Source organism: Paralichthys olivaceus, chromosome 13 (genome assembly GCF_024713975.1).
Source record: "Paralichthys olivaceus isolate ysfri-2021 chromosome 13, ASM2471397v2, whole genome shotgun sequence".
Taxonomy (NCBI): domain Eukaryota; kingdom Metazoa; phylum Chordata; class Actinopteri; order Pleuronectiformes; family Paralichthyidae; genus Paralichthys; species Paralichthys olivaceus.
In genome coordinates this window covers 11,516,395-11,540,040 of record NC_091105.1, presented here as the reverse complement: position 1 = coordinate 11,540,040, position 23,646 = coordinate 11,516,395, and the positions used below count along the sequence as shown (strand labels likewise).

General features: G+C 40.8%; 2 protein-coding genes and 1 long non-coding RNA gene across 9 annotated transcripts; 1 reads left to right on the top strand and 2 right to left on the bottom strand.

Annotated features, from left to right (window-relative positions):
* Positions 1 to 1,555: 1,555 nt before the first annotated feature.
* LOC109633028 (NF-kappa-B inhibitor delta) lies at positions 1,556 to 8,976 on the top strand. Of its 4 annotated transcripts, none has more exons than XM_020092616.2 (12): positions 1,556 to 1,742; positions 3,981 to 4,117; positions 4,232 to 4,265; positions 5,376 to 5,563; positions 5,642 to 5,817; positions 6,165 to 6,270; positions 6,358 to 6,504; positions 6,588 to 6,639; positions 6,749 to 6,906; positions 7,186 to 7,302; positions 7,407 to 7,571; positions 7,661 to 8,976. In XM_020092616.2, the coding sequence occupies exons 1-12, from the start codon at positions 1,727 to 1,729 to the stop codon at positions 7,730 to 7,732; spliced, it is 1,368 nt and encodes a 455-aa protein (XP_019948175.1). In that variant the 5' UTR covers positions 1,556 to 1,726; the 3' UTR covers positions 7,733 to 8,976. The 4 variants fall into 4 exon arrangements, with proteins under 4 accessions (XP_019948175.1, XP_069393500.1, XP_069393498.1 ...); XM_069537399.1 differs by having other exon boundaries at positions 1,576 to 1,742; positions 4,235 to 4,265; XM_069537397.1 differs by having other exon boundaries at positions 1,578 to 1,742; positions 5,639 to 5,817.
* Positions 8,977 to 10,635: 1,659 nt separating this feature from the next.
* On the bottom strand, positions 10,636 to 11,869 carry LOC109633018 (uncharacterized). The gene is made up of 4 exons (XR_011245875.1): positions 11,730 to 11,869; positions 10,945 to 10,980; positions 10,748 to 10,822; positions 10,636 to 10,663 (listed from the first exon to the last, which is right to left on the bottom strand). It is a non-coding gene; the product is annotated as an uncharacterized lncRNA (long non-coding RNA).
* Positions 11,870 to 12,597: 728 nt separating this feature from the next.
* On the bottom strand, positions 12,598 to 20,628 carry LOC109633006 (FXYD domain-containing ion transport regulator 6-like). Of its 4 annotated transcripts, none has more exons than XM_069537400.1 (10): positions 20,409 to 20,628; positions 18,375 to 18,434; positions 18,203 to 18,229; positions 16,706 to 16,729; positions 16,437 to 16,460; positions 15,033 to 15,107; positions 13,300 to 13,336; positions 13,054 to 13,091; positions 12,936 to 12,969; positions 12,598 to 12,847 (listed from the first exon to the last, which is right to left on the bottom strand). In XM_069537400.1, the coding sequence occupies exons 2-9, from the start codon at positions 18,424 to 18,426 to the stop codon at positions 12,965 to 12,967; spliced, it is 282 nt and encodes a 93-aa protein (XP_069393501.1). In that variant the 5' UTR covers positions 18,427 to 18,434; positions 20,409 to 20,628; the 3' UTR covers positions 12,598 to 12,847; positions 12,936 to 12,964. The 4 variants fall into 4 exon arrangements, with proteins under 4 accessions (XP_069393501.1, XP_069393503.1, XP_069393502.1 ...); XM_069537401.1 differs by having other exon boundaries at positions 12,710 to 12,847; positions 18,375 to 18,431; positions 20,409 to 20,544; XM_069537402.1 differs by lacking the exon at positions 18,203 to 18,229.
* Positions 20,629 to 23,646: the final 3,018 nt, after the last annotated feature.

The following is a 23,646-nucleotide window of genomic DNA, read 5'->3' as shown; positions in this document are numbered from 1 at the left end:
CATGTTTGGAAGGGGAAGGTGAGATAAGAATTGTTCAGCTGCAACATGAAACTTCACCTCAAGATATCACTTAATTCTACACACTGAACCTTTAAAGATTTAGTTTATTTAAAATCCAGCTTAAACTGCAATGATAGGTCACTCATGCTTTTAGGCCAATTATCAGTTCTTCTGGCTGATCTACGTTCTACAGGAAATCACCTTTAAGTTTCCCTGTTTCCCCTTTAAAAGAAATCGAGAGCCTAAAACTGTCATTATCAGCATTTTCACCAAAACGCTCATTTCTCTCTGTGATCAAATTTCCTGCAAATTCATCAGCAGGAATTATAGCATCATTATATGTCTCCTTTTAAATTAAATGAAATGTCTCCACAATGTTGTCTGACAGGTGTTTATGGAACCATTTGACACTAAAATATTAGTCATTTGGTAAAAAGAGATTTAATCATTATTTGTTCCAACATCATGTATTTGAGGTGACACAGAAGTTCCTGTGAAGCTGCAGGGCTTTTACCTACAAGAGGAAAAACACTTTATTGAAGAAAAATCTGAGATCATATTAAACGCAATTATCAAAATTCAGAACATAGATAGGACTGAAATATAAACATATATATATAAGAAGAACAATATGTTTTTCTCAAGTTTCAATGTTAATTTACACTAATATTGAAACTTTGCTCTCATTAATTCAAAATTTTCATCAACACTATGTAAGTAAATGTAAGTAAATATCCTCATGGGGGACTAAAGAAAAGACATAATTGTAGAGTTTATTGATTTTTAGAAAGTGAACTAATTAATTGTGTTCAACATTATGCTGCTGTTTTATTATGGTTATTTACTCCTGTATCTATTGTTTTCTATCGATCTACATTGATAATAAACATATCACATATTTATGTATTCAATGATATTCAATATTACAACCAGGACTAAAGGCATTCAGTGCATATGCTGACTGGCTAGAGTACAATTAATCTTAAACTTATACTAATATTTCACAAAATAAACATGTGTTCCTCTTATAACATTTGATACATTATTATACATTCATATATATAACAATTAACTAGTTACAGTTTGTTCAAGTAACCTCAACCTTGAATTACTACTTAACATTAAAGGGTTACCTATACTTTATAATGTCAAATATAATGGTAGAAACTGGAGGCACTCATACATTTAATGCTTAAATAAAAATTGGATTGATTGAACTGAGTATATATATATATGTATATATATATATATATATATATATATATATATATATATGTATATATATATACACACACATATGACAGTAGCATACTTTATATTGTTGTATTGCTACTTCACATTGAATTATCTGAATACTAGATTTACTGAGAATAATGATTGTGATTTTGTGTTTATTTGTAACAGTTGTTTTTCACAGAGCTGTAACCACAGCGCTCATTATTTTCTCACCATCTCCTCAGTTCCGTGTTACGCAGTACCTCAGTATCTCTGGTTTGACATAATGGTGAGTGTGTGCTTCCCCTGTTTGAGGGCGTGCCACAGCTGGGGGGGCGGATGGGGAACAACGTGTTCTGTGTGTACAAGCAGCTGAGGTGAGACAGAAAACCAGACGCACACGTCAGTACACCACTGAACATCACAGAGCATCACTGTGGGAATCAGTTGATCCAGATTGGCGGCTCAGAAAAGACCTGTTGAAAACTTCAAGGCAAAAACCGTTTCTGACATGCACTTTGATAAATGTGAGTATGTGCTTTTAATTTTTCACTGGCATCATATTACCAGCTGTGTATTGAATGGTGTGACAGTAATGATGACAGCTCCATTCATTCATCCACAATAACAGCTTTAACTAATACTAAATTTTAAGTCATTGCATTTATGGGCAATATAGATCACCGTACTTGTTGTCATGGCAGCCTTAGAATGAAAACTTGAATTTAGATTGTGACTGTCTGAAATTGGAGTTCTTTCAGATATTTTCTACATGACAGATTTGAGTATGTACTAGTGATAATGTGCATCCAGTCATTTCACTGAAATGTTCATGTAATCTCTTGGTTTTTATTGACTGAAAGCACAATTTTGGTGAATCCAAGAGGCACAGCATCATCAGGGGAAACCCTGACACACCTCAGCACCTTCTTCTCTCTTGTTTTCATTTCCCCTTTATGTTCAATAATACCAGACCAGTGAGCTGTGTGACGTGACGACTTGACTTGCTTTGCTCAACTCTCATTTCCGGGCCTCCACTGATACAGGCCAGAGCTAATATTTCTGTTGTGTGTACTGGGTCTGTTAAACCACAAAATGAGGAAGCTGCTCTTTCTGCTTCTTTCTTTCACTGAGGGCTGAGCCAAATGAGAAAGGTCATTGGAATCCCCAACCTCCCAAGCACATGACTCAAGATCCAGGGGTTTCCACAACCACTATTTGACTATGGCACTGAATAGCCCCAAGCAGTGTGTGGGAAGTTAGCACACACCAAAGATCTAAGCGCATGTGGGCTAAGTTGACCTACTCCTGGACAAGCTTTAAAAAGTAGTTTCACTCAGCTGATGTGTCACAGCAATCTGTAAAGTGTTGAGCAAATTCCTTCTACTGGTAACTCACTCAGTTACTCTTTAGAGGTGACAGAATTACATCATCGGCTTAAAAGGCCAAAGGTGGAGTTTTTTTTATAAAGATCAAATGAGTCAGGGTTGAGTAACACATAGTAACACCTTACGAACTTGATAATGAAGTCTACCTTTTTTATGTTGTGAGGTCATGAGAGTTTATTGTTTTAGGTTTTTCAGCTCAGAGCCAGAGAGAAAGAAGTGGCCACTGGAACCGTCACATCCATGAACTCACATTTCTCTCTCACTGTTTGAATTGCATGTATATTTGATATCTTTGATATGCTGTGGTGAATATAGAGCTGTCTTGTCTCTGTGTTGCTCACCGCAGCAGTCAACACTCACACAGCTAAAACAAAAAGAGGAAAAGAGACAAAGGAGCATGTCATGAACCTGCCTCCCAGATGCGTTGGTGCACTAGAAAGCACAAGGCAGATACACGTGTTGAGGTGACGTGCCTGTGAAACACCAAAGGCAGGAAGATGTGGTTTTAGCTTTTCTGTTTGCGTAACGGAGCGCCACAGGAAGATGTCATAGAAAATAAGTGGTGGCAATCCCAGTGTGTTCGAATGGCGACATGATCTGTGTTCCTAATGGAGGAGGGCTTTTTTAAAATCTCTGCGCTCAGGTTCCACAGACATGGGTGGAAATATCACGTGTGGGGTGAAGTTGTGATGTGGTCACATAGTGTCAGCTGGAAACATCCGAATTCTGTTTTGTGATGTGTTTTTCCTGTTTTTCAAATTTCCTTTACCTGATCAATGGAAATGAATTTCAGAGGGGAAAAGTACTCATAAAGGATTCGGTGTACTTTGTTTGAAGGTGAGCAGAAACATGTTGCCATGGAGAAAGTGAGCAGGCTGTATCATCCATCTGATAACAAGTTAGCTGACACTTCAAGTAAAGCTGAGCCTTTCTTGATATACACATGTATTCCAGTGAGAGGGAATGAGAGACTCATCCATAATTTACATGATCTAGTTATTTACAAAAAGAGAAAGCTCACTTCTCAATGAAAGATCCACATCTGTCATTAGAGACTATGATCAATTTTCAGCTGACTGGATCACATCACTTCACTGTGCATTGGATTTCTTTCCATTTTCTGAAAGTATTTACCAAAGAATTGATAAAAACATTTAAAAAATCTAAATATTGTTAGTTCCAGACCAGTGTTCTTGATCTCAGATATGATACAAACATGAACAAAATATAAAACCACACATTTATTTACTTTTAATCTAGCCCTGATCTTGATGACTGTTTGAATCATTTTATAATGTTTTACTTTAGTTATATCTTTTTGCTCTTTTCTTATATTTTTATTCGGATGGGCTCTAATGTCAGACTCTGTAATTTCAGCACCAAAGGAGAAGCCGTGTTGCACTCTGCCCACAGTGAAGAAACTCTTGGAGGAGAAGAGGAGGCGTGAGTCATCGCCTGTGCCAACGTCCTGCTCTGCAGCGAGCACAAGTCCTGGTCCCTCAAACACTGTGACAGTAAGCCATCAAACACAGGGGCTCAGCATCTAAATCATAATAAATATATATTTATATAATTAATAATACAGTAAAACTGTGGTTACTCATCACTTCTTCTGTTCTCTCTACCAGCAGTTGTCCTCGTCAGAAGTATTTACCTGTACAGGTAAGAGCCAACAAAACCTATACACAACCGTCCTTTTATTTGATATTTTTTCTTATTTCCCACAAAAAAGGCCAAAACTAAAAATAAATGAATTCCAATGTGTGTATTATGTGTTGAGCTAAAGCCTCAGCTAGAGTCCAGACTATAATCAACTGGACAATTAAACACCTCATGTTCTTCAGCACATTCAAGGAGAAATAAAAGAATAGTATAACTGTGTTACAGCATTTTAAAAGTGATGTAAACACTTAAATGTAATATAAATTGTTTTCTTCTCAAACTGAATGAATTGAACCACAGAGCCTGGTGATAATAAATGTATTTACGTCCAAACACTTGGTCTGGACTGTGTGATAGAACTCCAGTATTGTCCAATCAAATCACTAATCACTAATGCGCCACATCCACGGCAGAAAATAGTCCAACTTATTCTACTGTTGAGATATTTGCCAAAAGCTACAATGTACAGCCAAGTTTGTATTTATGACCTGTTTCTTATATATTCGTTTAGGAACAGTATGTTATGTTGAGTACTGTATTTATATTCAAAACGCTTTTTGTTTTTTTTACTTCATTGCTGTTTATCTTGACCAGGACTCCCTGGCAGAAGAGATATTCTACCTCAATGGGACCATTCTGGTTATATAAAGAACTTGAAAACAAAACAAAACAATTGGCATTGACCTTTAAATGGGACTCGTTGACAAGAACAAAAACTCAGACCACTCTAAACTATTTTGAATGAGGGTCATATTCTCTATCATTCAAACATCCCATTCTCACACAGCTGACGGGACATTTGTGGGCCGGTGTATTGAGAGAAGAAGAATCCTGCACACTGTCCTGTCCTGCAAAAAAACGTAAAGCACAGTGTGTGGGATTCCTCTTCTCTCACCTGCATGTGCTTTTTCTCCTTCGCACCTGTCCACTGTATTTTTGTAGTTGTGCATTGGCCTCTTCAGTGTTTTGGGGACAGAGTCTTGCCCGTGGACTCCTGGACCGGAGCAGACAACCCGCTCCACCTGCTGAGCCACAGCAGCCCCACACAATGTTGAGTGTAAGAGTGTGAATATCACAGACTCAGTCATCAATCTAGGCTTTCCATTCTAGGTGCATCATCAAGCAGCTACTCAGACATGGCAGTGAGCTTTGAGCCGTGGACCTCAGCCCCAGAACCAACACTCGGTTTCTATGGCAACGATCCAGGACCCAGCTACACTCCAGCCTTCAGCCTCCCCATGTCGTCAGAATACAGCACACAGCAGCAGCTCTCTGGATTTGCAGACACAATGACATATGTAAGAGGACTCCCATCTTCATGACCTTTCAAGCATAATCATATGTGCTGTTGGCCTTAACCATACTGTTTTTAGCAGGATTGCCAGATGCCTGTAGCAGAACCCACTTCATCTTGGTCACCTCTGGGTCTGAGTCAGAACACGCAGATGAGTTTCGGTTCGTCGATGGATGCCACCAAACTGGAAGAGGCCAGGATGCTGCTCAGCGGGATGGATTACAGCAGAACCACCGGGCAGGACGAAGACGGAGACACGTGAGTGCTAATGAGGCAATACATTAGTTTCAGAATGTGGGTCTGAGTTTGTCTGTGCCTGAACCCTAAAAACACAAACATTAGTTAACTACTTGCGAGCAGTTTCGTTTTCAGTCGTGAGTTAGAACGAGAGCCACATGCTCAGAAGTGTAATCCTAGAAAGTTAAAGAAAGTTGTTTAAGAAAGACAAAAGAAGGTGATGAGTCAGTCCCCAGCTCTAGATGATTAGAAACACAGCTAAAAATGGAAAACCAAACAGTGAAAGGGAAAAGTGTGGGTCGGGATTACCACAATTTTTTTCCCATCCTCATTTATAACTAATTTATCATGTGCTCTCGTCCTGTCAGCATCCTGCACATCTACACTGCCAAGGGACTCAGGGAGTGTGCCTTTGCTGCTGCAGAGCGGCTGAGGGATGTGGGGAGGCTGGACGCCAAAGAACACAAGGGAAAGGTATGGAAAATATGCACAATCTTCCAAAGGGTGCAAAATGCTGTTTTGGCTCCAGTAAATTAATAATTGTATGATAAATGTGTGCAGACTGCCTTACTGGTGGCAGTGACTGCAAACCAGCCAGAGATTGTACAAGATTTACTGTCACTGGGAGCGGAAGTCAATGCTTGTGATGTCAATGGACAAACTGCCCTGCATCTGGCCGCCCACTATGGTTTCCCAGAGGTTCTGCAGGTAAAGCATTCATACCACTGGATCACTTTGGCATCAGATGAGTTTTACTGAACACACTTTAATGATATATAATTTTTTTGCAGGCAGTTCTGTTCAGCAGACGTGCTGTCAACCTGGAGGCCTGCAATTTTGACGGTGATTTAATGTCTTGTTTTTTGTTTCTATTGGCTAACCAACAGGGAGGTTGTTTAAAGGTTGCCGTGCATTATAATTCACATCGTTAATGTCTTCTTCTTTGCCTCAGGTATGACTCCTCTGCACTGTGCAGCCATCTCTCACAGTGCCACCATGAAGGTTTTGTCCACCACTGGTCTGACGGATGTTGGTCTTCAAAGCAAGGCAGCGGAGAAGCTCACCTGTGTGCAGATGCTGCTCAATAAAGGGGCGTCCTTGTGCAGCCAGGTACAGTGCAGCTCTCCCTTTCCTGAAAGTCACATGAGCTGAGCAGATGACAGGATGATTACAGAGTCATCAAAGTCAAAAACTGCTAAACCCCAGTGAAAAGCAGTTCATACAGGGGAAGTGCCCAAGTTATATCTAAGTGTGATAATTTCGTAATCCAGGCAGTTTCCCTCCCAATACTCTTTTTTTAGTTTTCTCTTTCTTGCTCAACACTTAAATGTTTCATTCTTGTGGTTTCATTCTATTTTTTCCCTGTCACTTTCAATTCTCCACTTCCAGGAAATCAAAAGTAACAAAACTGTGCTGCACTTGGCTGTGAAGGAGGGGAACATCGATCTGGTGTGTTATCTGCTGAGGATTCCCCTGCCCAACATCAAAGACTTTGTCAACATGAAAGTAAGTTCCACTCCGGTGGACTTTCTACACAAATGTGTTTGTGCAAAGAAATACTGGATACACAAACAGTCTGAGTAATGCTGCGTTTTCTTTCTTTTACCAAGGCTCATGGTCACACAGCTTTACACATGGCCGCTGGTCTCCATGGTAACCCCCACCAGGAGGAAATCCTGCGGCTGCTGCTGAGGAGAGGAGCTGATCCCAGCATCCGCAACCTGGAAAACGACCAGCCGGCTCACCTGCTGCAGAGCGGCCCCCAGGGAGAGCAGGTGAGCCGCCCCCTCATTTGAGCATTCACTTCTGCACCATGCAGAGTCCTTTTCTTTTAATATTTATCACAATTTCTTTTCATTTCCAGCTCAAGCTGCTGCTGAAGAAACGGAGCGCCTCATCCCGTCGACGCTACATGTCCTTGCAGGACCAGGAATGATTTAAACCACTTGTAATCCTCGTTTGGAGGGAATGAGAATGTTTCCTCTGTTGATAAGGGGATTTACACTTTATTGTTTGGAGGTACTGGGAGTACCTGGCCAACATGTTGTTAACAAACCAGTTTGGTAAATTAATCCCTTGATATGATTCACATTGGATTTGACAAATGATGCTTTAATACATCAAGCTTAAATTACCTGTGATTTAGTGTCTGTAAGCATGTCATGCTTTATTTATTTATCTACGCACAGGCTTTGAGCATTAATATGTAGGTGAAGCATCTCATTCCAAAACAGGATTTCCTCCATGGAGCCTTTTAAAAAGATGCTCCTGCTAAAATTTGTGACTAACAGAGACATTATAATTCATCTGTTTATCTTTGTGATACTTCACATTTTGAAAAAAACACATTCAGAGAGCATTAGCATTAGCTCTCTGAATGTGCTGTGGAATGTGGAGTAACATTCATTTTCTGATCAGGCCACACTCCCAGTTTTATGTTGATTTCTGTGAAATCGTTGTTATGAGCCCCCGGGGACAACGTCCCTGAAACCCCACTTTTCTTTCCAAACCCCACCATCATGATAAGTTATCATATTGATACACTGAGTGATGGTTTCAGTTTCAGTCAGCATGTGTGCTTATGTTAAGAATGCGTGTGCTATAGAATGAAAATAACCGATCATGTAATTTAATGTTCTGTCCGTATGCATCATACTTCAAGTGGTATCATTTTCGTAATGGAAGAAAAGAAACTTTACTGTGTAAAACCGTATCTGAATTTGAAAACCGAATGAATGACGAATGTTCTTTCTCATCACAGGTACATGTGCAGTGACTATCTGTACATTCTTGTCATGAGTCATGAATAAGAGCATAATAACACTGTGTGTAAAGCAGTTCCATTTGATTGTTTTGATCTTCAGGATGGAAAATATGCCACCCCACTACAGAGAGCTGAGCATCTACACCAGTTATTTACACTCTGTTATTGTAAATCCTCCCTGACCTTTGTTGCCATGACAATCAACCTGAGTCATAAGTGAAATCAAGTTTTACTTCGAGTGTAATTTCAGTGATGAATAATTCCTGAGCAGTGTGTCATCTCTTTTATTAGACATTCTGTGAATTCCTGTGAAGCAAGACAAAGATCACTGTCATTAATAAACAAATGATATTTTCTCATGTCTCTCACTCATATCAAACCGCATAATCAGATGATTAAAGGCACTGATAAAACTGTGTTGAGTCGACAAGAGCTTTATTGTATTGGGTTTGATTTCTCAAACTTTAATTCCTTTGACTTGAAATAAAAATAAACTTCTCATACTAACACATAGAAACAAACATTTAAGATACAAATCTTCTTTTGTATTTTTCAAAACATATCCTAAATAATACATTACTGTTCATTTTCATCAAGATATTATGGCAGCTGCTTAATTTTAGCGAGATCATTTAACAACTTTGTATTTGATTTGTTCTTGTCATTAGTTTCCTCATTCTGCCATTAATTAATGCTTCACTGAAAGCCAGAAAAAGTAGATAAACAGAAATAAAGTTAAAGGAGAAGAAAATAAGGGAAAGTTTGTTATTTAGGCATGCAGTTCACAGGTCATTGATACAAAATGGCCAAGTCTATATATACTCATGCTCTTTATTTTACTGTAAAGGATTAGAGACATAATTGTTGTTTCTGTCTCTCTGTGTGTACAAGTTTTTTTTTACATGTATTCATGTTTCTACTACTTATAGTAACAATAATCACACAATACTGAGCAAAGTATACAACACATTTTTTGTGCACTTAAGACTTTCTGCAGCGTTAAGAGAAGAGGCATCCAGGGCAGGGAGAGGAGAAGCTGTGGGAAACTCCGCATTACTCAGACATCCACATTGGTTGTGTGAGGAAGCATCAGAAAACCCTGTTTATTGATCATCAAGCTGACAGAGGTATATGAGCCATAAAAGGAATTACCGTTAACAAGTGTGGGTGTGTGTGTGTTTGTATGTGTGTATGTGTGTGTGTGTGTGTGTGTGTGTGTGTGTGTGTGTGTGTGTGAGTTAGCTGGCATGCTTTCTCTCTCTCTTTCAAGTCTATATTCACTATACAGTTTGAGGAGGAACTGCAAAAGGAAGAGACACAAAACACATAAGTACATTTTAAAGCACGTAATAATAACAATAATAATAATGACCTGAAGCGACTGCCTGCAGTTAAGTGAACTTACCCTCTGTCTTTGGAATCTGGGTCCCAGACGAGCTGGAGCTGAAAACACAAATAAGGAAGGAAATGAGTAAATATTCCTATTTTCAATTTCATCGTTATAACTGATAATCAATCACTGGTTTTGCAGTTTGAAACCTGTGGCCACAAGTTCAACTCAGGGGGATGCATTTAATCAAGTGTCTCCATCATCAGGATGTCAGGAGTCAGTTGAAGCCACAGGATTCTGAGTGAGTCAATCAATAACTATTAAACAATATCCATTTGTTATCGTGCTCAAACAGCAGCTCTATAGTTGTTCTTCCTCTCTGGCCATTCAAGCAACATGCGATCAGCCGAATGCACACGGCCACACGCTCACTACCAACACATGAGCAGTGTGATGCATACGTTTAAATTGAATTCTTTTCAAGAACAAGCACACAGTTCTGGGAAATGTGAAAGCACTGCCCACATGTAAATTGTCATGTAAACTCTTATGTGCTGGGAGTGTGTTTCAGGGCTGTGTGTCAGCAGAACAAGGGGGAATGGGCATTAAGAGAAGATGCACCCAGGGCAGGGAGAGGAAAGGCTGTGGGAAACTGAGCATTAGTCACATAACCACACTGGTTTCCATCTTCAAGTCAGAGTCACACAGCATGCACAGGCAGGTCCACATGTCTTACTTGGATGAGGATTTTACACATTTAGTGAATTTTTTACCTGTTTGAGGAATGATAAAAGAGTTAGAAATTTGATAAAGCCTCTGAATTAGAGATATATATTTAAACCAAAGTCTGAACTTACTCAGGGCTATTAAAATGCCAGAGACAAACATAACAACAGCGAGGACAACCCCTGTGGTCCGCAAAGTCTCATAATCTACAGGGGGACAAAATCATTGAGTTTACCACACAGACGTTCCATGATGGTGAAATTAACTGTAATAAAAAAAAGATGTGGGTCCTTTGGTTTTTCAGATCTGTAAATGGTGTGAATCTTACCGTAGTCAAAGTCACTTCGGTCTGGAAACATTGTTTCTGCAGAGAGAGAATCTGGTCAGTTACAGAACAAATAAAAATACTAAAATAAAGATGACGAGTTCAGCAGCAATAAGCTCCAAGTGTGTGATTTTAAATCCAGCAGTAACGAACAAGGAGCTTTGCAGCTCTCTGGATCTGCAGCTCCTCAACTCCTCAGGGGTTTTTTTTTTCACAACTGAGAGGCGCTCAATGCAGCATATGTGCTCAGCAGAAAAAGATGCACCACCAAAAGTGGGTTGGGGGCCAGCAGCAGCAGCAGCCAGGAAACAGGGATATCATCACAGCAGCAGAGAAGAGAGATGGAGTAGTGAAATAACATGAAATGTGTTTGAGATATTTCACGATGATAGATTAGACACTCAGCCAATATATAGAATTATTTTGCAGTAAATGTGCAGCCTGTATCAGACTGTTAAGATATCAGTCTGTCAATAATGTTGCTGAACCTTCAGTGCCAAGTGGCTGAGCTGGCAGTTTGCATTTCTTCCCATGTTTTCCCTCTGGCACAAAGACGACTCAGTTTCCAGAGAAACAAGTAAAATATCTTCAATATTGTTCACTTGTTTATTTGTTCAAATGCAGTTGCAGAATTGACGAGTATGGAAATAAAACCAATTAATTTAATGATATGAAAGAAAACATCACAGATGGCTACGTTTTTTTTTTCAATCTGTAGAACTTGAGTTTGAGGTACTTTATGTTGGTCCCCTGAATAAAGCTAATAAAGACAGAAAAGAGAATCAAACCTGAGGTGGCCATGATGCACAGCAGAGATGCAGCAGTCTCCCAGAGATTTAGCAGGTTGCAGATGAAGCCTGGATGTGAAAGAGGCAGTCGGACAGAACAGCAGAGAGCTGTGCAGTGAACCTTCAGCGTGAAGTCAGCAGGAGCCCTCTGGTGGCTACACCCGAACAATGCATTCACGATGCTGCAGCCCCAGGGTTCACTCCCCTGTGACACCTCTGCCAGGGTGCGGATTACATAGAGGTTTACCACAGTAGCCCAAAGATAAAACAAATAAAAGCAAAACGACAGATAAAAACATCTGATCACAAAATAGATAAGATAATTTAACAATTCCAATGAGCTACTGGAAACCATGCAGTCTTCTGTGGCCACTAAGAATGAGAGGTGGGGGGGAAAGGGATGACAATATATTCTTGTTTTCATATTTCTATGGCTCCACTATTGCTTGGAGTTTCTTACTTGTAGAGTGATGTGTGTGCACACGCTCAAAATGCACCAGTTAATGTGCATGTGTTTTCTTTTGTGCAGTGCAGTGAACCTGCTCCTGCAACTGTGGGGAGGAAACAGAGACATCTGCATCCTCAACTGACTCCATACAACAAGAACTACAACCCACCAATACACAGCATCGAAAAAAGTCATCTGTAAAATTAAGAGTTATCATTTTTAATAGTCTTCTCCGAGGGCTGCACAATGCAGCATAGATCATTCACCCTCTCGCTGCAGCTGGTTACTGCTGCATGTGTAAATGAAAGGTCTGCAGTGTCAGCAGAAGCAGGGGTGCAGCACAACAGCTTCCTGCACTAGTCCAGTTCTAATGGCAGAGGAAATGAGGTGAGGTTGTCTTTATAAAACAAGAAAGCAAAACCTTTTCAAACATTTGATTTATTATTTTTGCTTCAGTTTGGAAATCACAAAAAATACAAATGAAAATCACACTATTGCCAGCATTAAATTAAGTTGGTACATTATCGAATAAAAAAAAAGAAAATAGGAAAAATAGAAGGATATTAACATTGTGAAATTGGAAAAAGAAAAGCTTCATGCGTTCATGGAAAGATTGTCCTCAGCTGTGATTGTGGTGTTTGCTGCCACCTACTGGCATCACTCTGTAACACTGTGGAAAAGAGGAAGATGATTTAAAACAATCTCCCTGAGCTTCCCTCTGCAGAAAACAGGTTTACAGAGGTTTGTAAAACACTCACCTGATCTCCACTGCTCCTCATCTCTGTGTCTAAGCTGAAGAGAGAAATTCAGATTTAGATTTGTGTGGAAAAGCATTTATAAAATGTTTATATATTACTAAGGAAGAGAAAAATTTACATCTTGGAACACCTGATTCTGCATCAGGACCCTTGGATCTAAAAAAACACATTCAGTGTTAATGAAGCAATTCTGCAACTGCATTTGAAATTAAAAAAGGGCCCGGTCACACATATGCAAATGTTTCAGAGGTATCATTCTAGTTATAGAATGTATATATATATATATATATATATATATATATATAACAGAAAATGAAATCCTTTATAACTTCGGTTTGTTTCACCTGACTTCTGCTCAACTTACCGTGACTTCTCTCCTTTCGAACAGGTACATTTCCGGCCTGTTCATGGGGGAAAACACAAGAGACATTATAATACCAGTATACGACATGCAGTACTAGTACTACAAGAGGTTGCTTTGATACTACATGAATACAGTCTTTGTGCAGATAAGCCCGTCTGGGCTACGAGCCTCAGGAGGCTTTAAAAGCTCGCAGCTTAGTGGCCCCAGCTCAGCAGAATATTCGAGTACCTAAATCACTGCAAAGTTCAGGTGTTGAAAGTAAAACTACAGGAGCCAGTAGTATGAAGTTAGTTAGTACTTGTTTTGCGTGTAAGACGACCAAAGCACTTTGATATTCAAGCTCTTCTGGATAAGGAGGCATAGATGAAGCTGTGTTTACTCATAACTTCAGCATGAGCCCATCAAATGCTCCATCAGAGCAGCGTCTTGGCGTTAACACATATGGAACTAGAACAGAGGATTGTTTGCACCAATAAGCCAGTTGACCTTCGTAAACCAGATCATACAGGTTTCAGCTAACGCAGCATCGTGCACAGTATCACACTGTCTGCACCTGATGTGTAAGACAAGATGAGCACTGGCCAGAAGAGTCGCTGCTGCGAGCCAAAGAGTTGGAAAATCCCAGGCAGAGCTGGTGACCTACATACTCAGGACTAAGAATAAAGCATCTTGAAAGGTAACACTCATCCTCAGTTCACCCGCTTTCCCACCGGGGTGGGGGGGTTGTTTTTATGCAATATTTTTAAAATGCCAAATAATATATTTCGAGGATTTTCTCCCTATGTCACGCTAATGAAATCCTTCTTTTAAGTTTCCAACCACATTTAAGTGTATTTACAGATGTTTTGTTCAGTTTTGGGTTGAATATGATAATTGATAATCATTGGTATTTCAAGCTAGTAGCATGTGAAACCTAGAAGTGTAATAATCATAAAGTGTAATATAGTGTATAGGTTAATGATGATTTAAAATAATAAAACATAATAAATAGTGTGATTCAAAACAAAATATCTGAGAGTTAAGCAATAAGCTTTATCTGCTAGTTTTTATACTTATGTGAATTCCACCACTCATAACCCATAACACTGACAGCTCTTCATAGAGTGCAGCTAGGAGTCCACAGTGATCTAACAGCAGCAGAGTGTGTGTGTGTGTGTTCTAATATATATTTGTGAGGACCATTTTGATCATAGACCCTAGAGAGTGGGGACATTTTGGCCTGTCCTCAGTTTTTCAAAGAGTAGGCTATGGTTTTAGGGTTAGAATTAGGTTTAAGGTATTTAGTTGTGATGGTTAAGGTAAGAGGCTGACGTGCATTATGCCTGAGTGTCCTCACTAAGACAGACGTACAAGAGTGCGTGTGTGTATGTGTGAATTATTCATTGGTCGGTTTTGGTTTCAGGGCTCCCCCTTGCAGGAACAGTGTGTGTTGGCAGGTAGCGAGGAAGAACCATGGAAGGACACGGTGAGTGAGAAATGGATGATGTATAAAGAGCTGCTGTGATACACGGAGCATGAGAGCGGCGAGTGCTGAGCCTGTGCGAGAAGCCTCTGTGTGTGTTTGTGTGTCTTCCTACCAGACAGTCTGAGAGAAACACTGGCCTGCTTGTTTTTGCAGCAGTGTACATTCGGGAGACTGTGAGGTCAACTCGCACTTACTGGGATCACAGTGTGTTGAAAAGGACACTTGACATTACACATCTGCTGTGTACTTATGGCGGCAAAACACTTACTGACGATGAGGGCAATACCCAAGAGGAACAGGACCACTGCGAAAACCAGGCCACCGATTCTCAGAGATTCATAATCTGAAAAGAGGAACAAGGACTGTAATGTGCAGTGATTAGCAGCACATGAAAGCTTTCAAACACAAAATCCCCCGGATTCTAAAGCCTGTCGAGGCCTTTGTCAGGAATTTAACCACAATTTCATTCAAGGACTGCACTGCAGAAATGTTCAGCATGCCCCCTAATGGTCATGTCGGGTCATTGCAAATTCCTGTGAGCTGCAGTCACTAAAAACGTGAACACCACGGTAGAGTGTCACAGTGAGCAAGGGTCAAGTGGAGCAAAGGAAATGGGACTTGTATGATTCTTTAACATAAAGGGGGGAAAAACGTATAAATAACAGCTAAAGAAAGAAAGAGAGAAAGCCGAGCAGGCAGCTGTAAATTTGTGGCATAGATTGTTTGGATTATATGTGATGCGTAGCTAATCAAATATTATTCTATATATTATCTATATATATTTGTATTGTTACCAATTTAAATCACAGATTTGTTAACATGCATGTGACACATGTAGTATTTTCAACTAGAAATTAGTCTAATAACAACTTCATGCATTTGCATGATTAAAGCAAATAAATATTGAGAATATTTTTTTCTGAATTAAAATGTTTTTTTAAATAAGGAGGAAATAAATAGCAACAGACATCCTGTAATCCACAGGGTGTGTATATTTAGAGGCCTGCAGAGCTGAAATCAGCCTGAGAGAAAAAAAGCAGTGAGAAATATATGAATTATTTTGTTTAACAGCTGTAACTTTTTTCCTTTTTATATAATATATATAATATATAATATAATATCTTGTGACCCACTCAGTTATGTTGTTGTAGCTCCTGAGGGGTCACAAGATATAAACAGGGATCAGAAAGATGCCTGAAGACATGAAAGCACCAACAACTTTACAAGAAAATGGGCAAAACAGATGAAGGTCAGTGTAAAGTAAACATTATGTATGAAAGAAATATGTTTTTCCTTGAGATCTCATGACTTGAGATCTCAGATTTATTTCTGGAGCTCCTGTGGGCCTCGAGCCCGAAGCTGGGATCAGGACATGTCACAGTGCACGTGCCATGGTTAGGGATGAGACCACGATTTGCTGCCCACAGAGATTGAAACGACTACGCTATTGGTGGTAATTGTTCATAAAACATCAATGAAGATGTTTCTTTGTTCTGTCAAAATCAAACTTAGGGCAGAGTGGACAGGATGAGAAGAATTCGCAGTGGGATGACTTCGGGGTTGTAAGTTTTCCATCACTTCTATAAAAAAACAAGTGGAAAAATGCAAACTCATCTCGACCTCCCAGATGTTTCCGACGTTAAAAAAACAAGTTCATCTGCTCAACACTCACCGTAATGAAAAGCGCTGTCGTAGTCTGGTGGAGGGAGAGAACAGAGAGAGAGAGAGCGAGAGAGAGAGAGAGGGGAAAAGAAATGAGAGATTTAGCTGCTGACACACTTCAGAGAGCACTTACGATATGACTGCTATTCAGCACTTTTAGAGCCATGGCCATTCATCTATTCATTAGCCAGTGTGGTACCAGTGTTAATTTACATGAGCCAGGGCCCAGAGTAGTATCTTAATTTGACTTTTCCCAGCTTCTTTTGGAATAATACCCACCTTTGTCGCCATCTGCTGCGGAAGCTGTGAAAAGAAGGAGATAAATCATTATTCTTAAAAAAAAAGACATTCACAGGGTTGAGTATATGGAGAAGATTCACTCTCCAGAAGTGTGTACACCAGCTCCAAACTCAACTACACTGCTTTCAAACAGGCGCTGAACTCTGGATCTTCTGATATAATCAAGGGGAGCTGCGTGTGAGAACGCAAATGTCCGAGTGAGAGCCTGACGAATATATACCTCACGCCCTGCTCCTTCCTGCTCTACACAGGTGCCACCCCCTCACCTGAATGCTGCGTTCTTCATATGTGAAAGTCAAACCATGAAAAATGTCCAGACCCAATTTCCAGACATTTTCTGGTTCATTTCTGACACAGCTTAAAGTGTCAGCCATCAGTGTTCGTCACAACTTTCACAACAGACATGTACCTGTTCCACTTTCTTTAGAGTCAAATGATCTCAGCTTATGTGTGATCCTGCTCTGTTTTCCTGCTCTGTGTTCGTTTGTGTCACGAATGTGGGAAAGTCCAGACCCCTCTGCTCTGTCTCATCCCTCTGCTCCCATCTGGGAAAACACACTGGCTGCTGTGTTCATGTTGCGTCTCCACCACTCTGAGATCTTGCTACACCGCTCATTGTATTTGGTGTTAGTCTAAAATCATAAATCCGCCGGGACATCAACAAAACAACAAGAATAATTAAAAGAGACAAGATGACTCGGTGTGATAATAAAAACACAGAGGAGTTGAGAGTGAGAACTATGTATCCACACAGCGGCAACATTTCACATCATTATTTTTTTACAGCTCTATTTTAAAATACTCCACTGTGACTGTGAATGGCAGCTTAAAATGTCAGTATGTTCCAGTATAAATACCAACAACTGAAGCTGAAGACAGTAAGAGGATAATGTGTGAAATCATTTCCAAGTGTGGGCAAACACGATGTGATCTTTTAACTTTTACAATTTATCACAGCAGCTCTACATGAAATTCAGATTCTGGAGACATTTTTCTAACACATGATAGAAAAAAAATCATGACCTCTTGAAACCTTAAACTCTAATATATGTTATACTCCTGTTTTGCAGAGTAAGTGCTGGAGTTAACTGTCAACTTATTGTTAGTAAACAGTTTATCTGTGAAACAAAAAACACACGTTGTATTATACTGATGCTGACAAGCCTCAGGACATAAGGTCTAACGGAGAGGATAAAAATCTGCTTGTAGAATCTGCCCAACATCAAGCTGAAAACCTGCAGCACGCACAGCCAGACCAACCGAAGATCTGCGTTAGCAAAGCTGGCAGCACTCGCTCCTGCACTGTAAGGAAATATTTACACTGCTCTCACACAGTCTTCACTCACAGCAAAACAATGACATGAAGTGGAAAACATTCAAATGTAAATGATGATGGGATTCAACACCAGCATGGACCAAAAAAAAAAGCTAGAGGCCATGCATTGCTGGTGACAATTCTAATGCAAGATAACTTACCCGACATTTCCCTGCCAAACGCTGATCCTGTTACACAGACACACAGCTGGTTTAGCACAGAGGGGACTTATAATAAAGCCACAGAGAGAAAGCTGAGCAATGGAACGGCAGATTATTCCCAAAGACGACACAAAGATCCCAAACAGAAGTAATGAAAACAAAGGAAGCTCACCGAGTGCAGGAGCCAACCAGGAGCTGAACGCCAACAACACCACGAGATCCATGGTACCTGCTGGACAGAGAAAAACACAGAGCGACGAGGAGAAGTGATAAACGCATCAATGTGCTCACACATGGGGTCACTGCCGTTTCATGAGGGTACTGTGCCAAAGTGACACGTGAAATTTGATGTGATTTACAGAAAAACTTTACAAACTTCCTTCTAACTCTGCAACTTAATCTAACAGCCTTGTTCACAGAGAGGAACCTGTTTTAAATTGAAGAAAAATCAGAAATGACCAGTCAGCCGATTAAAAGTTCAACTTGTTTAACTGAATTACATTGCTGCTTTAAATGATGCTGTTGAAAGAACAGTCCGGCCAAAAAGAAGAGCCAAATTATTTATTTATTTATTTATAAAATTCAACTTCTATATATTTGATTGTATTTATTTTCATTTATTTAAGTTTATGGTTAAAGTGTAAAATCAAGTACGTTTCTTTGTTTGACAATGGCATCTTAGGATTCATCGCCAATTATTTTTACATATATAAAGTGATCAGTATCAGACCCCAATATTGGGGCCAGCCCCCATAATTCCACATTGGTGCATCCCTGGTAGGGACACACTAATCTTGGTTGGATGTTACATAACTGTATCACTTAAATGATCAAGATCTGCTTCTTAGTAACACAACCCCCTGACTCTGAGTGAGAGAAGAGGGTCTATTTCGGACGGCGCACCTCAGAAATATGGGGGCTTGGTGGAGGAGGGGTGTGAGTCACTGTCTGGTGTTGGGTTCCACTTGATGTTTGGCCAGTGGGTTTGGACTGGTTTCTACTGGGACATCCACTCTACTCAATCTGATCGACTCAAACCACCTGGAGTCGTTTTTCTGTCTATATATTGTCTGGAACATTCTTTAAGATTCTCTTACATCCAAATATTTACAGGCTAAGGTTCCACTACCGGGCTTGTGGCTGGAGTTACAGGGGATCTGCAAATGTAAGGACACAGCATGACCACAGAACACACTGGTTGTAGTTTCCTCAGCTCCACAGCAACATTCTACCAATAAAACTACTAGATATGATGCAGGTAGACGCAGCCTTAGCTCCACACTTGCAGAAAAGTGAAGCCATGGAATAAAATGCTATTGCAAACTCCAAGGCCTGCATGTACAGGGGCTTCACTGGCCCAGAGCAGAGCTGTGGATTCATGCACGAGGAGAGTGGGGGTGTGAAGAGAAACCAGTACTTCCACCCTGGAGCAGGATTAACAACAAAGATCTGCCAATCAGTTTTAATTAAACAAATACAGGCAGAGTTTTTCTAACAAGAGCCGAGCCAATAATCTTGTTTGTTAGACTTCTGAGTCACGTAGTCGAGAAGAATGGGCAGAGAAGACCATGAAGCAGCACTTCAAAACCACAATTACCATGGATTAAAATAAAGTGGGATTATCATGGAGTGTGTGCAAATAAGAAGAATGTGCTTGTTTAACTTAACCCTTATAAACAAGCCCCATTGGAGAGTTTGCAAACCAAATCATCAGTGTGCTGCAACACACTTACAGATAGAGTTTTCCCCTCAAACTGTGCAAGATGCATTCAAGACATTGAATGCACCGCAGACTGGAGAACACTTCACGGTCTGCTGGCAGTGATCAGTGGGGAACTGAAGCTCTCAGATGGCGTGGCATTTTCTGAGCAGGAAACACTCTGACGCCATCGGCAGCCTGGAACCCACGGCTGAATGTGGGGGGAGAAAACCCGCGCAACTGGCGCGTTTTTGTGACACAGACATAACGGTGATTTGAAGCAATTTAATGGTCACATGATCACGCAGGCATTTAGAAGCTGGGGGGGTTGGAAGTTTGTGGTTTGCAGCAGGAGCAGTAGAAGGGAAACACAAGACAAAGAAAAATGTGGAAGCAGAGAAGTATTTGGGATAAATCCTGAGCTGCAGGTTTGAGCTGTTTGTGATAAATGAGGATGCCTTCACTGTCTGGAAGCTCAGAGGTGGATTTCTCTTTAAAGGAACTTACCGTGTTTCAGCCTCCAATAAACTCCCAATGTGGACTTCTCTCCGCCCGAGCTGTGCGTAAAAGTTTCACTCTCAAGTTAAAAGAAATCAGGAGGAATCAAAACCTTGTCGTGTGAGTCGAAAACAAATAAAACCACTGATTAAAAGTGAGTTATTCTGCGTTGCATTGTGTGGAGGTTGGTTCAGAAGTCTTTGCGCTCTGCTCCTCCTTGGGACTCGTCTGAGGAATGAGAGATCGAGGAGGGGGGCGGGGTGCTGCTGCTGGGAGCGCACAGGAAAACCACCCTGCTGAGATGTAAACAACAACAACGACTGTAAACTAAAGCAGAGCTGCAGTCCAGTGCTGCTGAGAGGAGACTCTATTCCCACGTGGATTGGTGCGATCACTGTTTAATACCCTTCAAATCATGCTCACTTCCTCCAAAAGACACACACGCAGTAGGCCTGTGGCACAGAGGTATAATGGGAAAGTGGCTCAGTGCAGTGAAGTGGAAGCATAAACATCAATGTGTTTTTTAACAGCCAGTCCACTCCTGTCAGTAGTTTTCCCCTCGGCTATTTAAAAACTATGTCCCACCCATAGACTGTAAATAAAGATGGACGTAGTGTCCGTGACGTCACCCGTTGGTTTCTGAAGAGTGAAAATCATTGACTGTATATAAAGATGGACGTAGTGTCCGTGACGTCACCCGTTGGTTTCTGAAGAGTGAAAATCATTGACTGTATATAAAGATGGACGTAGTGTCCGTGACGTCACCCGTTGGTTTCTGAAGAATGAAAATGAGGCTCGCAGTGGGCGTTTCACCCAGCGCCATCTTGCCGGGGCCTGACTCCTCCTAGTTCCTGGCTAACCCATAAATGGGCAAAGAGGAGGCGCGCGAGTGGACGCTGGGTGGGCTGAGTGAAGACTGACAACTGAGCCACGCCCACAGAGCGTATCCTTACCTGGTTCGCTCAGGCTAAGGAGCTAGGCTAAATGCTACCCTCTACTGCTAACCAGCTAGCGCTGTGGTGTTGCTGCTCCAGAATGGTCGCGGTCGTAACAACGAAGCGAACAGAGGTAAGTTACCCTGAAACTATACAACAACAAAACCTATTGATTTATTTATTATAATAATCATACCACATATGCTTACATGCCTCAAGTGGTTTTTGATGTGACTGTGGTAATTTAATTTAAAGGGTTGTGTTTTGTCATTTGATTGTAATTTTAATAAGTTAATATAAATAAGCTGTTTATTTTTTCATTAACGTTATTTCTGAAACAATAATCTAATAAAACATTATTACTGAAGTTACTCACAGTAACGTAGTCAAGCCAAATAGGTTGGCGAGCTGAACAACTTTACATAATGTTAGATATCTAACTTGGTGGCGCTCATTCACTAAACACACAGTCGCCTTGAATTTAAAAGATTTATCGCTATAAACTCTAATGCTTCTCTCTCCACTGTGTGGAACGGTTCACGTCGGTTTAATAACTCCCGTCGCTCCCGTTAGCATCGCCATTACTGCTGGTATCTTGGCTGGAGGTTAGTGGCGCTAAGCTAACCAGCCAGGTACAGAGACAATGATACCTGCTCATCACTACTGACATGTAAATAAAATACAGTACATTACATCACCACAGACACTGGAGCACAGACGTCTTCGACTTCTCCATCAGGACAATCAGCCGAACAACAAACGATAATATTCATCCGACATGTGAGTGAAAACTCCTCCACAGACTCCGCTCGTGTTCGGTGATGGGGATTAGCCTGTTAGCTCAGGTGAAGCGGAGCAGACCACAGGCTAACAGCCAGAGTGACAAGCTAACGGTGACGTCACGTGTCAATCAAGTGATAATTATTCACAATTTCAAACCTCTATATCATCTAAACGAGCAAGTTAGAAAAAAATCCCCTTCCCCCAACAGTTGTCATGAAGGAAGAACTTACTGATTGAGATTAAAAGCGTTTCTTGAACCAGGCTGTAAACAGGTTTAATTCTGCTCTAAAGTTGGGCTTTTTAACATGGGAGTCAATGGGAATTGACTCCTTCTTGGAGCCAGCCTCAAGTGGCCACCCAGTGAACTGCAGTTTTTTGGACTGCCGTATTGGCCTCATCGCTCGAGTTGTTGCCGCTTGGTAGGAAGGAGCGTAGGTAAAGTGACATCCTTTTTGGTGGATCAACAAAAGCATAATGTCATCAAATATCACATTTGTAACTGCCCTTCCACTCCAATCTTTCCGTTTCACCCGCTCTTACCGTGATATTGTTGAAAGTACCACCAGCAACTGCTGCCCCAACACCTTTGGCATCTGTATACCCAACAATGGCGCTGTCCTGACAGCTGCCATCGTCCATCAGCTTTTCCACGAAGACTTGCCAAGACATGTTCAAGAAACTGGTGCTAGGTGTTTTTTTAAAAAAAGGATCCCTACAGCTGAGGAGGAAGGCAGCTCGCCAAAAACCAAAAGATGAAGCCGAATCAGGAGGAAACCTGCAGGTAAAGATGGGTCGTAACGTGCTGATGCTTCGGGGTGTGTGTCAAGAAATCCCAGAAGTTTTTAGTGAAGTGCGTATCAAGGCTTATGTCATGCAGGGCGAGTGACGTCACTGATGACGTTCGAAGCCTCGCTGGTTCAGGAAGTGGTTCGAGTATTGGCACGATTTATGAACACATATATACCGCAATGGATCAGCTCACACTTTGTTGGTTAGTGTTGGCGATTTGTTGGTTTGTGTGTGAAATAGAGGTGCATTTGGTTCTATTGCTGCGTATTTGGATGGAGCCTGTGAGAAAGAGGAATCTTTCTCCTGTGTGGGAACGTTTTGATTTGATCTCTCCCAATAAGGTAAGTACACTTTTTTTAACATTACGATTTTTTTAATGTTTATTATGCAATGTACTACATTTTCTCACTGTCATTTCTCATAATCCAAGGTGAAGTGTTTGTTGTGTGCAAAAGAACTGGGGTACAACACCTCATCCATACTCCGGCATTTTCGTGCTTTGCATGATTACTATATTTAAAAAAACTTGTCACCCTGTGAAAGGGTGTTCTCTAAAGCAAGAGAAATTGTATCCAAAAGAAGGAATCGTCTGAAACCAAGCACAGTTGAACACATCTTGTTTTTGAATAAAAATGAATAAACCCCTTAAGTTGTTCAAGCACTTTCACTGCCCTCTTCATGTTCACAAGCACTCTCACTGCCCCTCACCTTGCTATAACACTGAATCAAACAGAATAGAA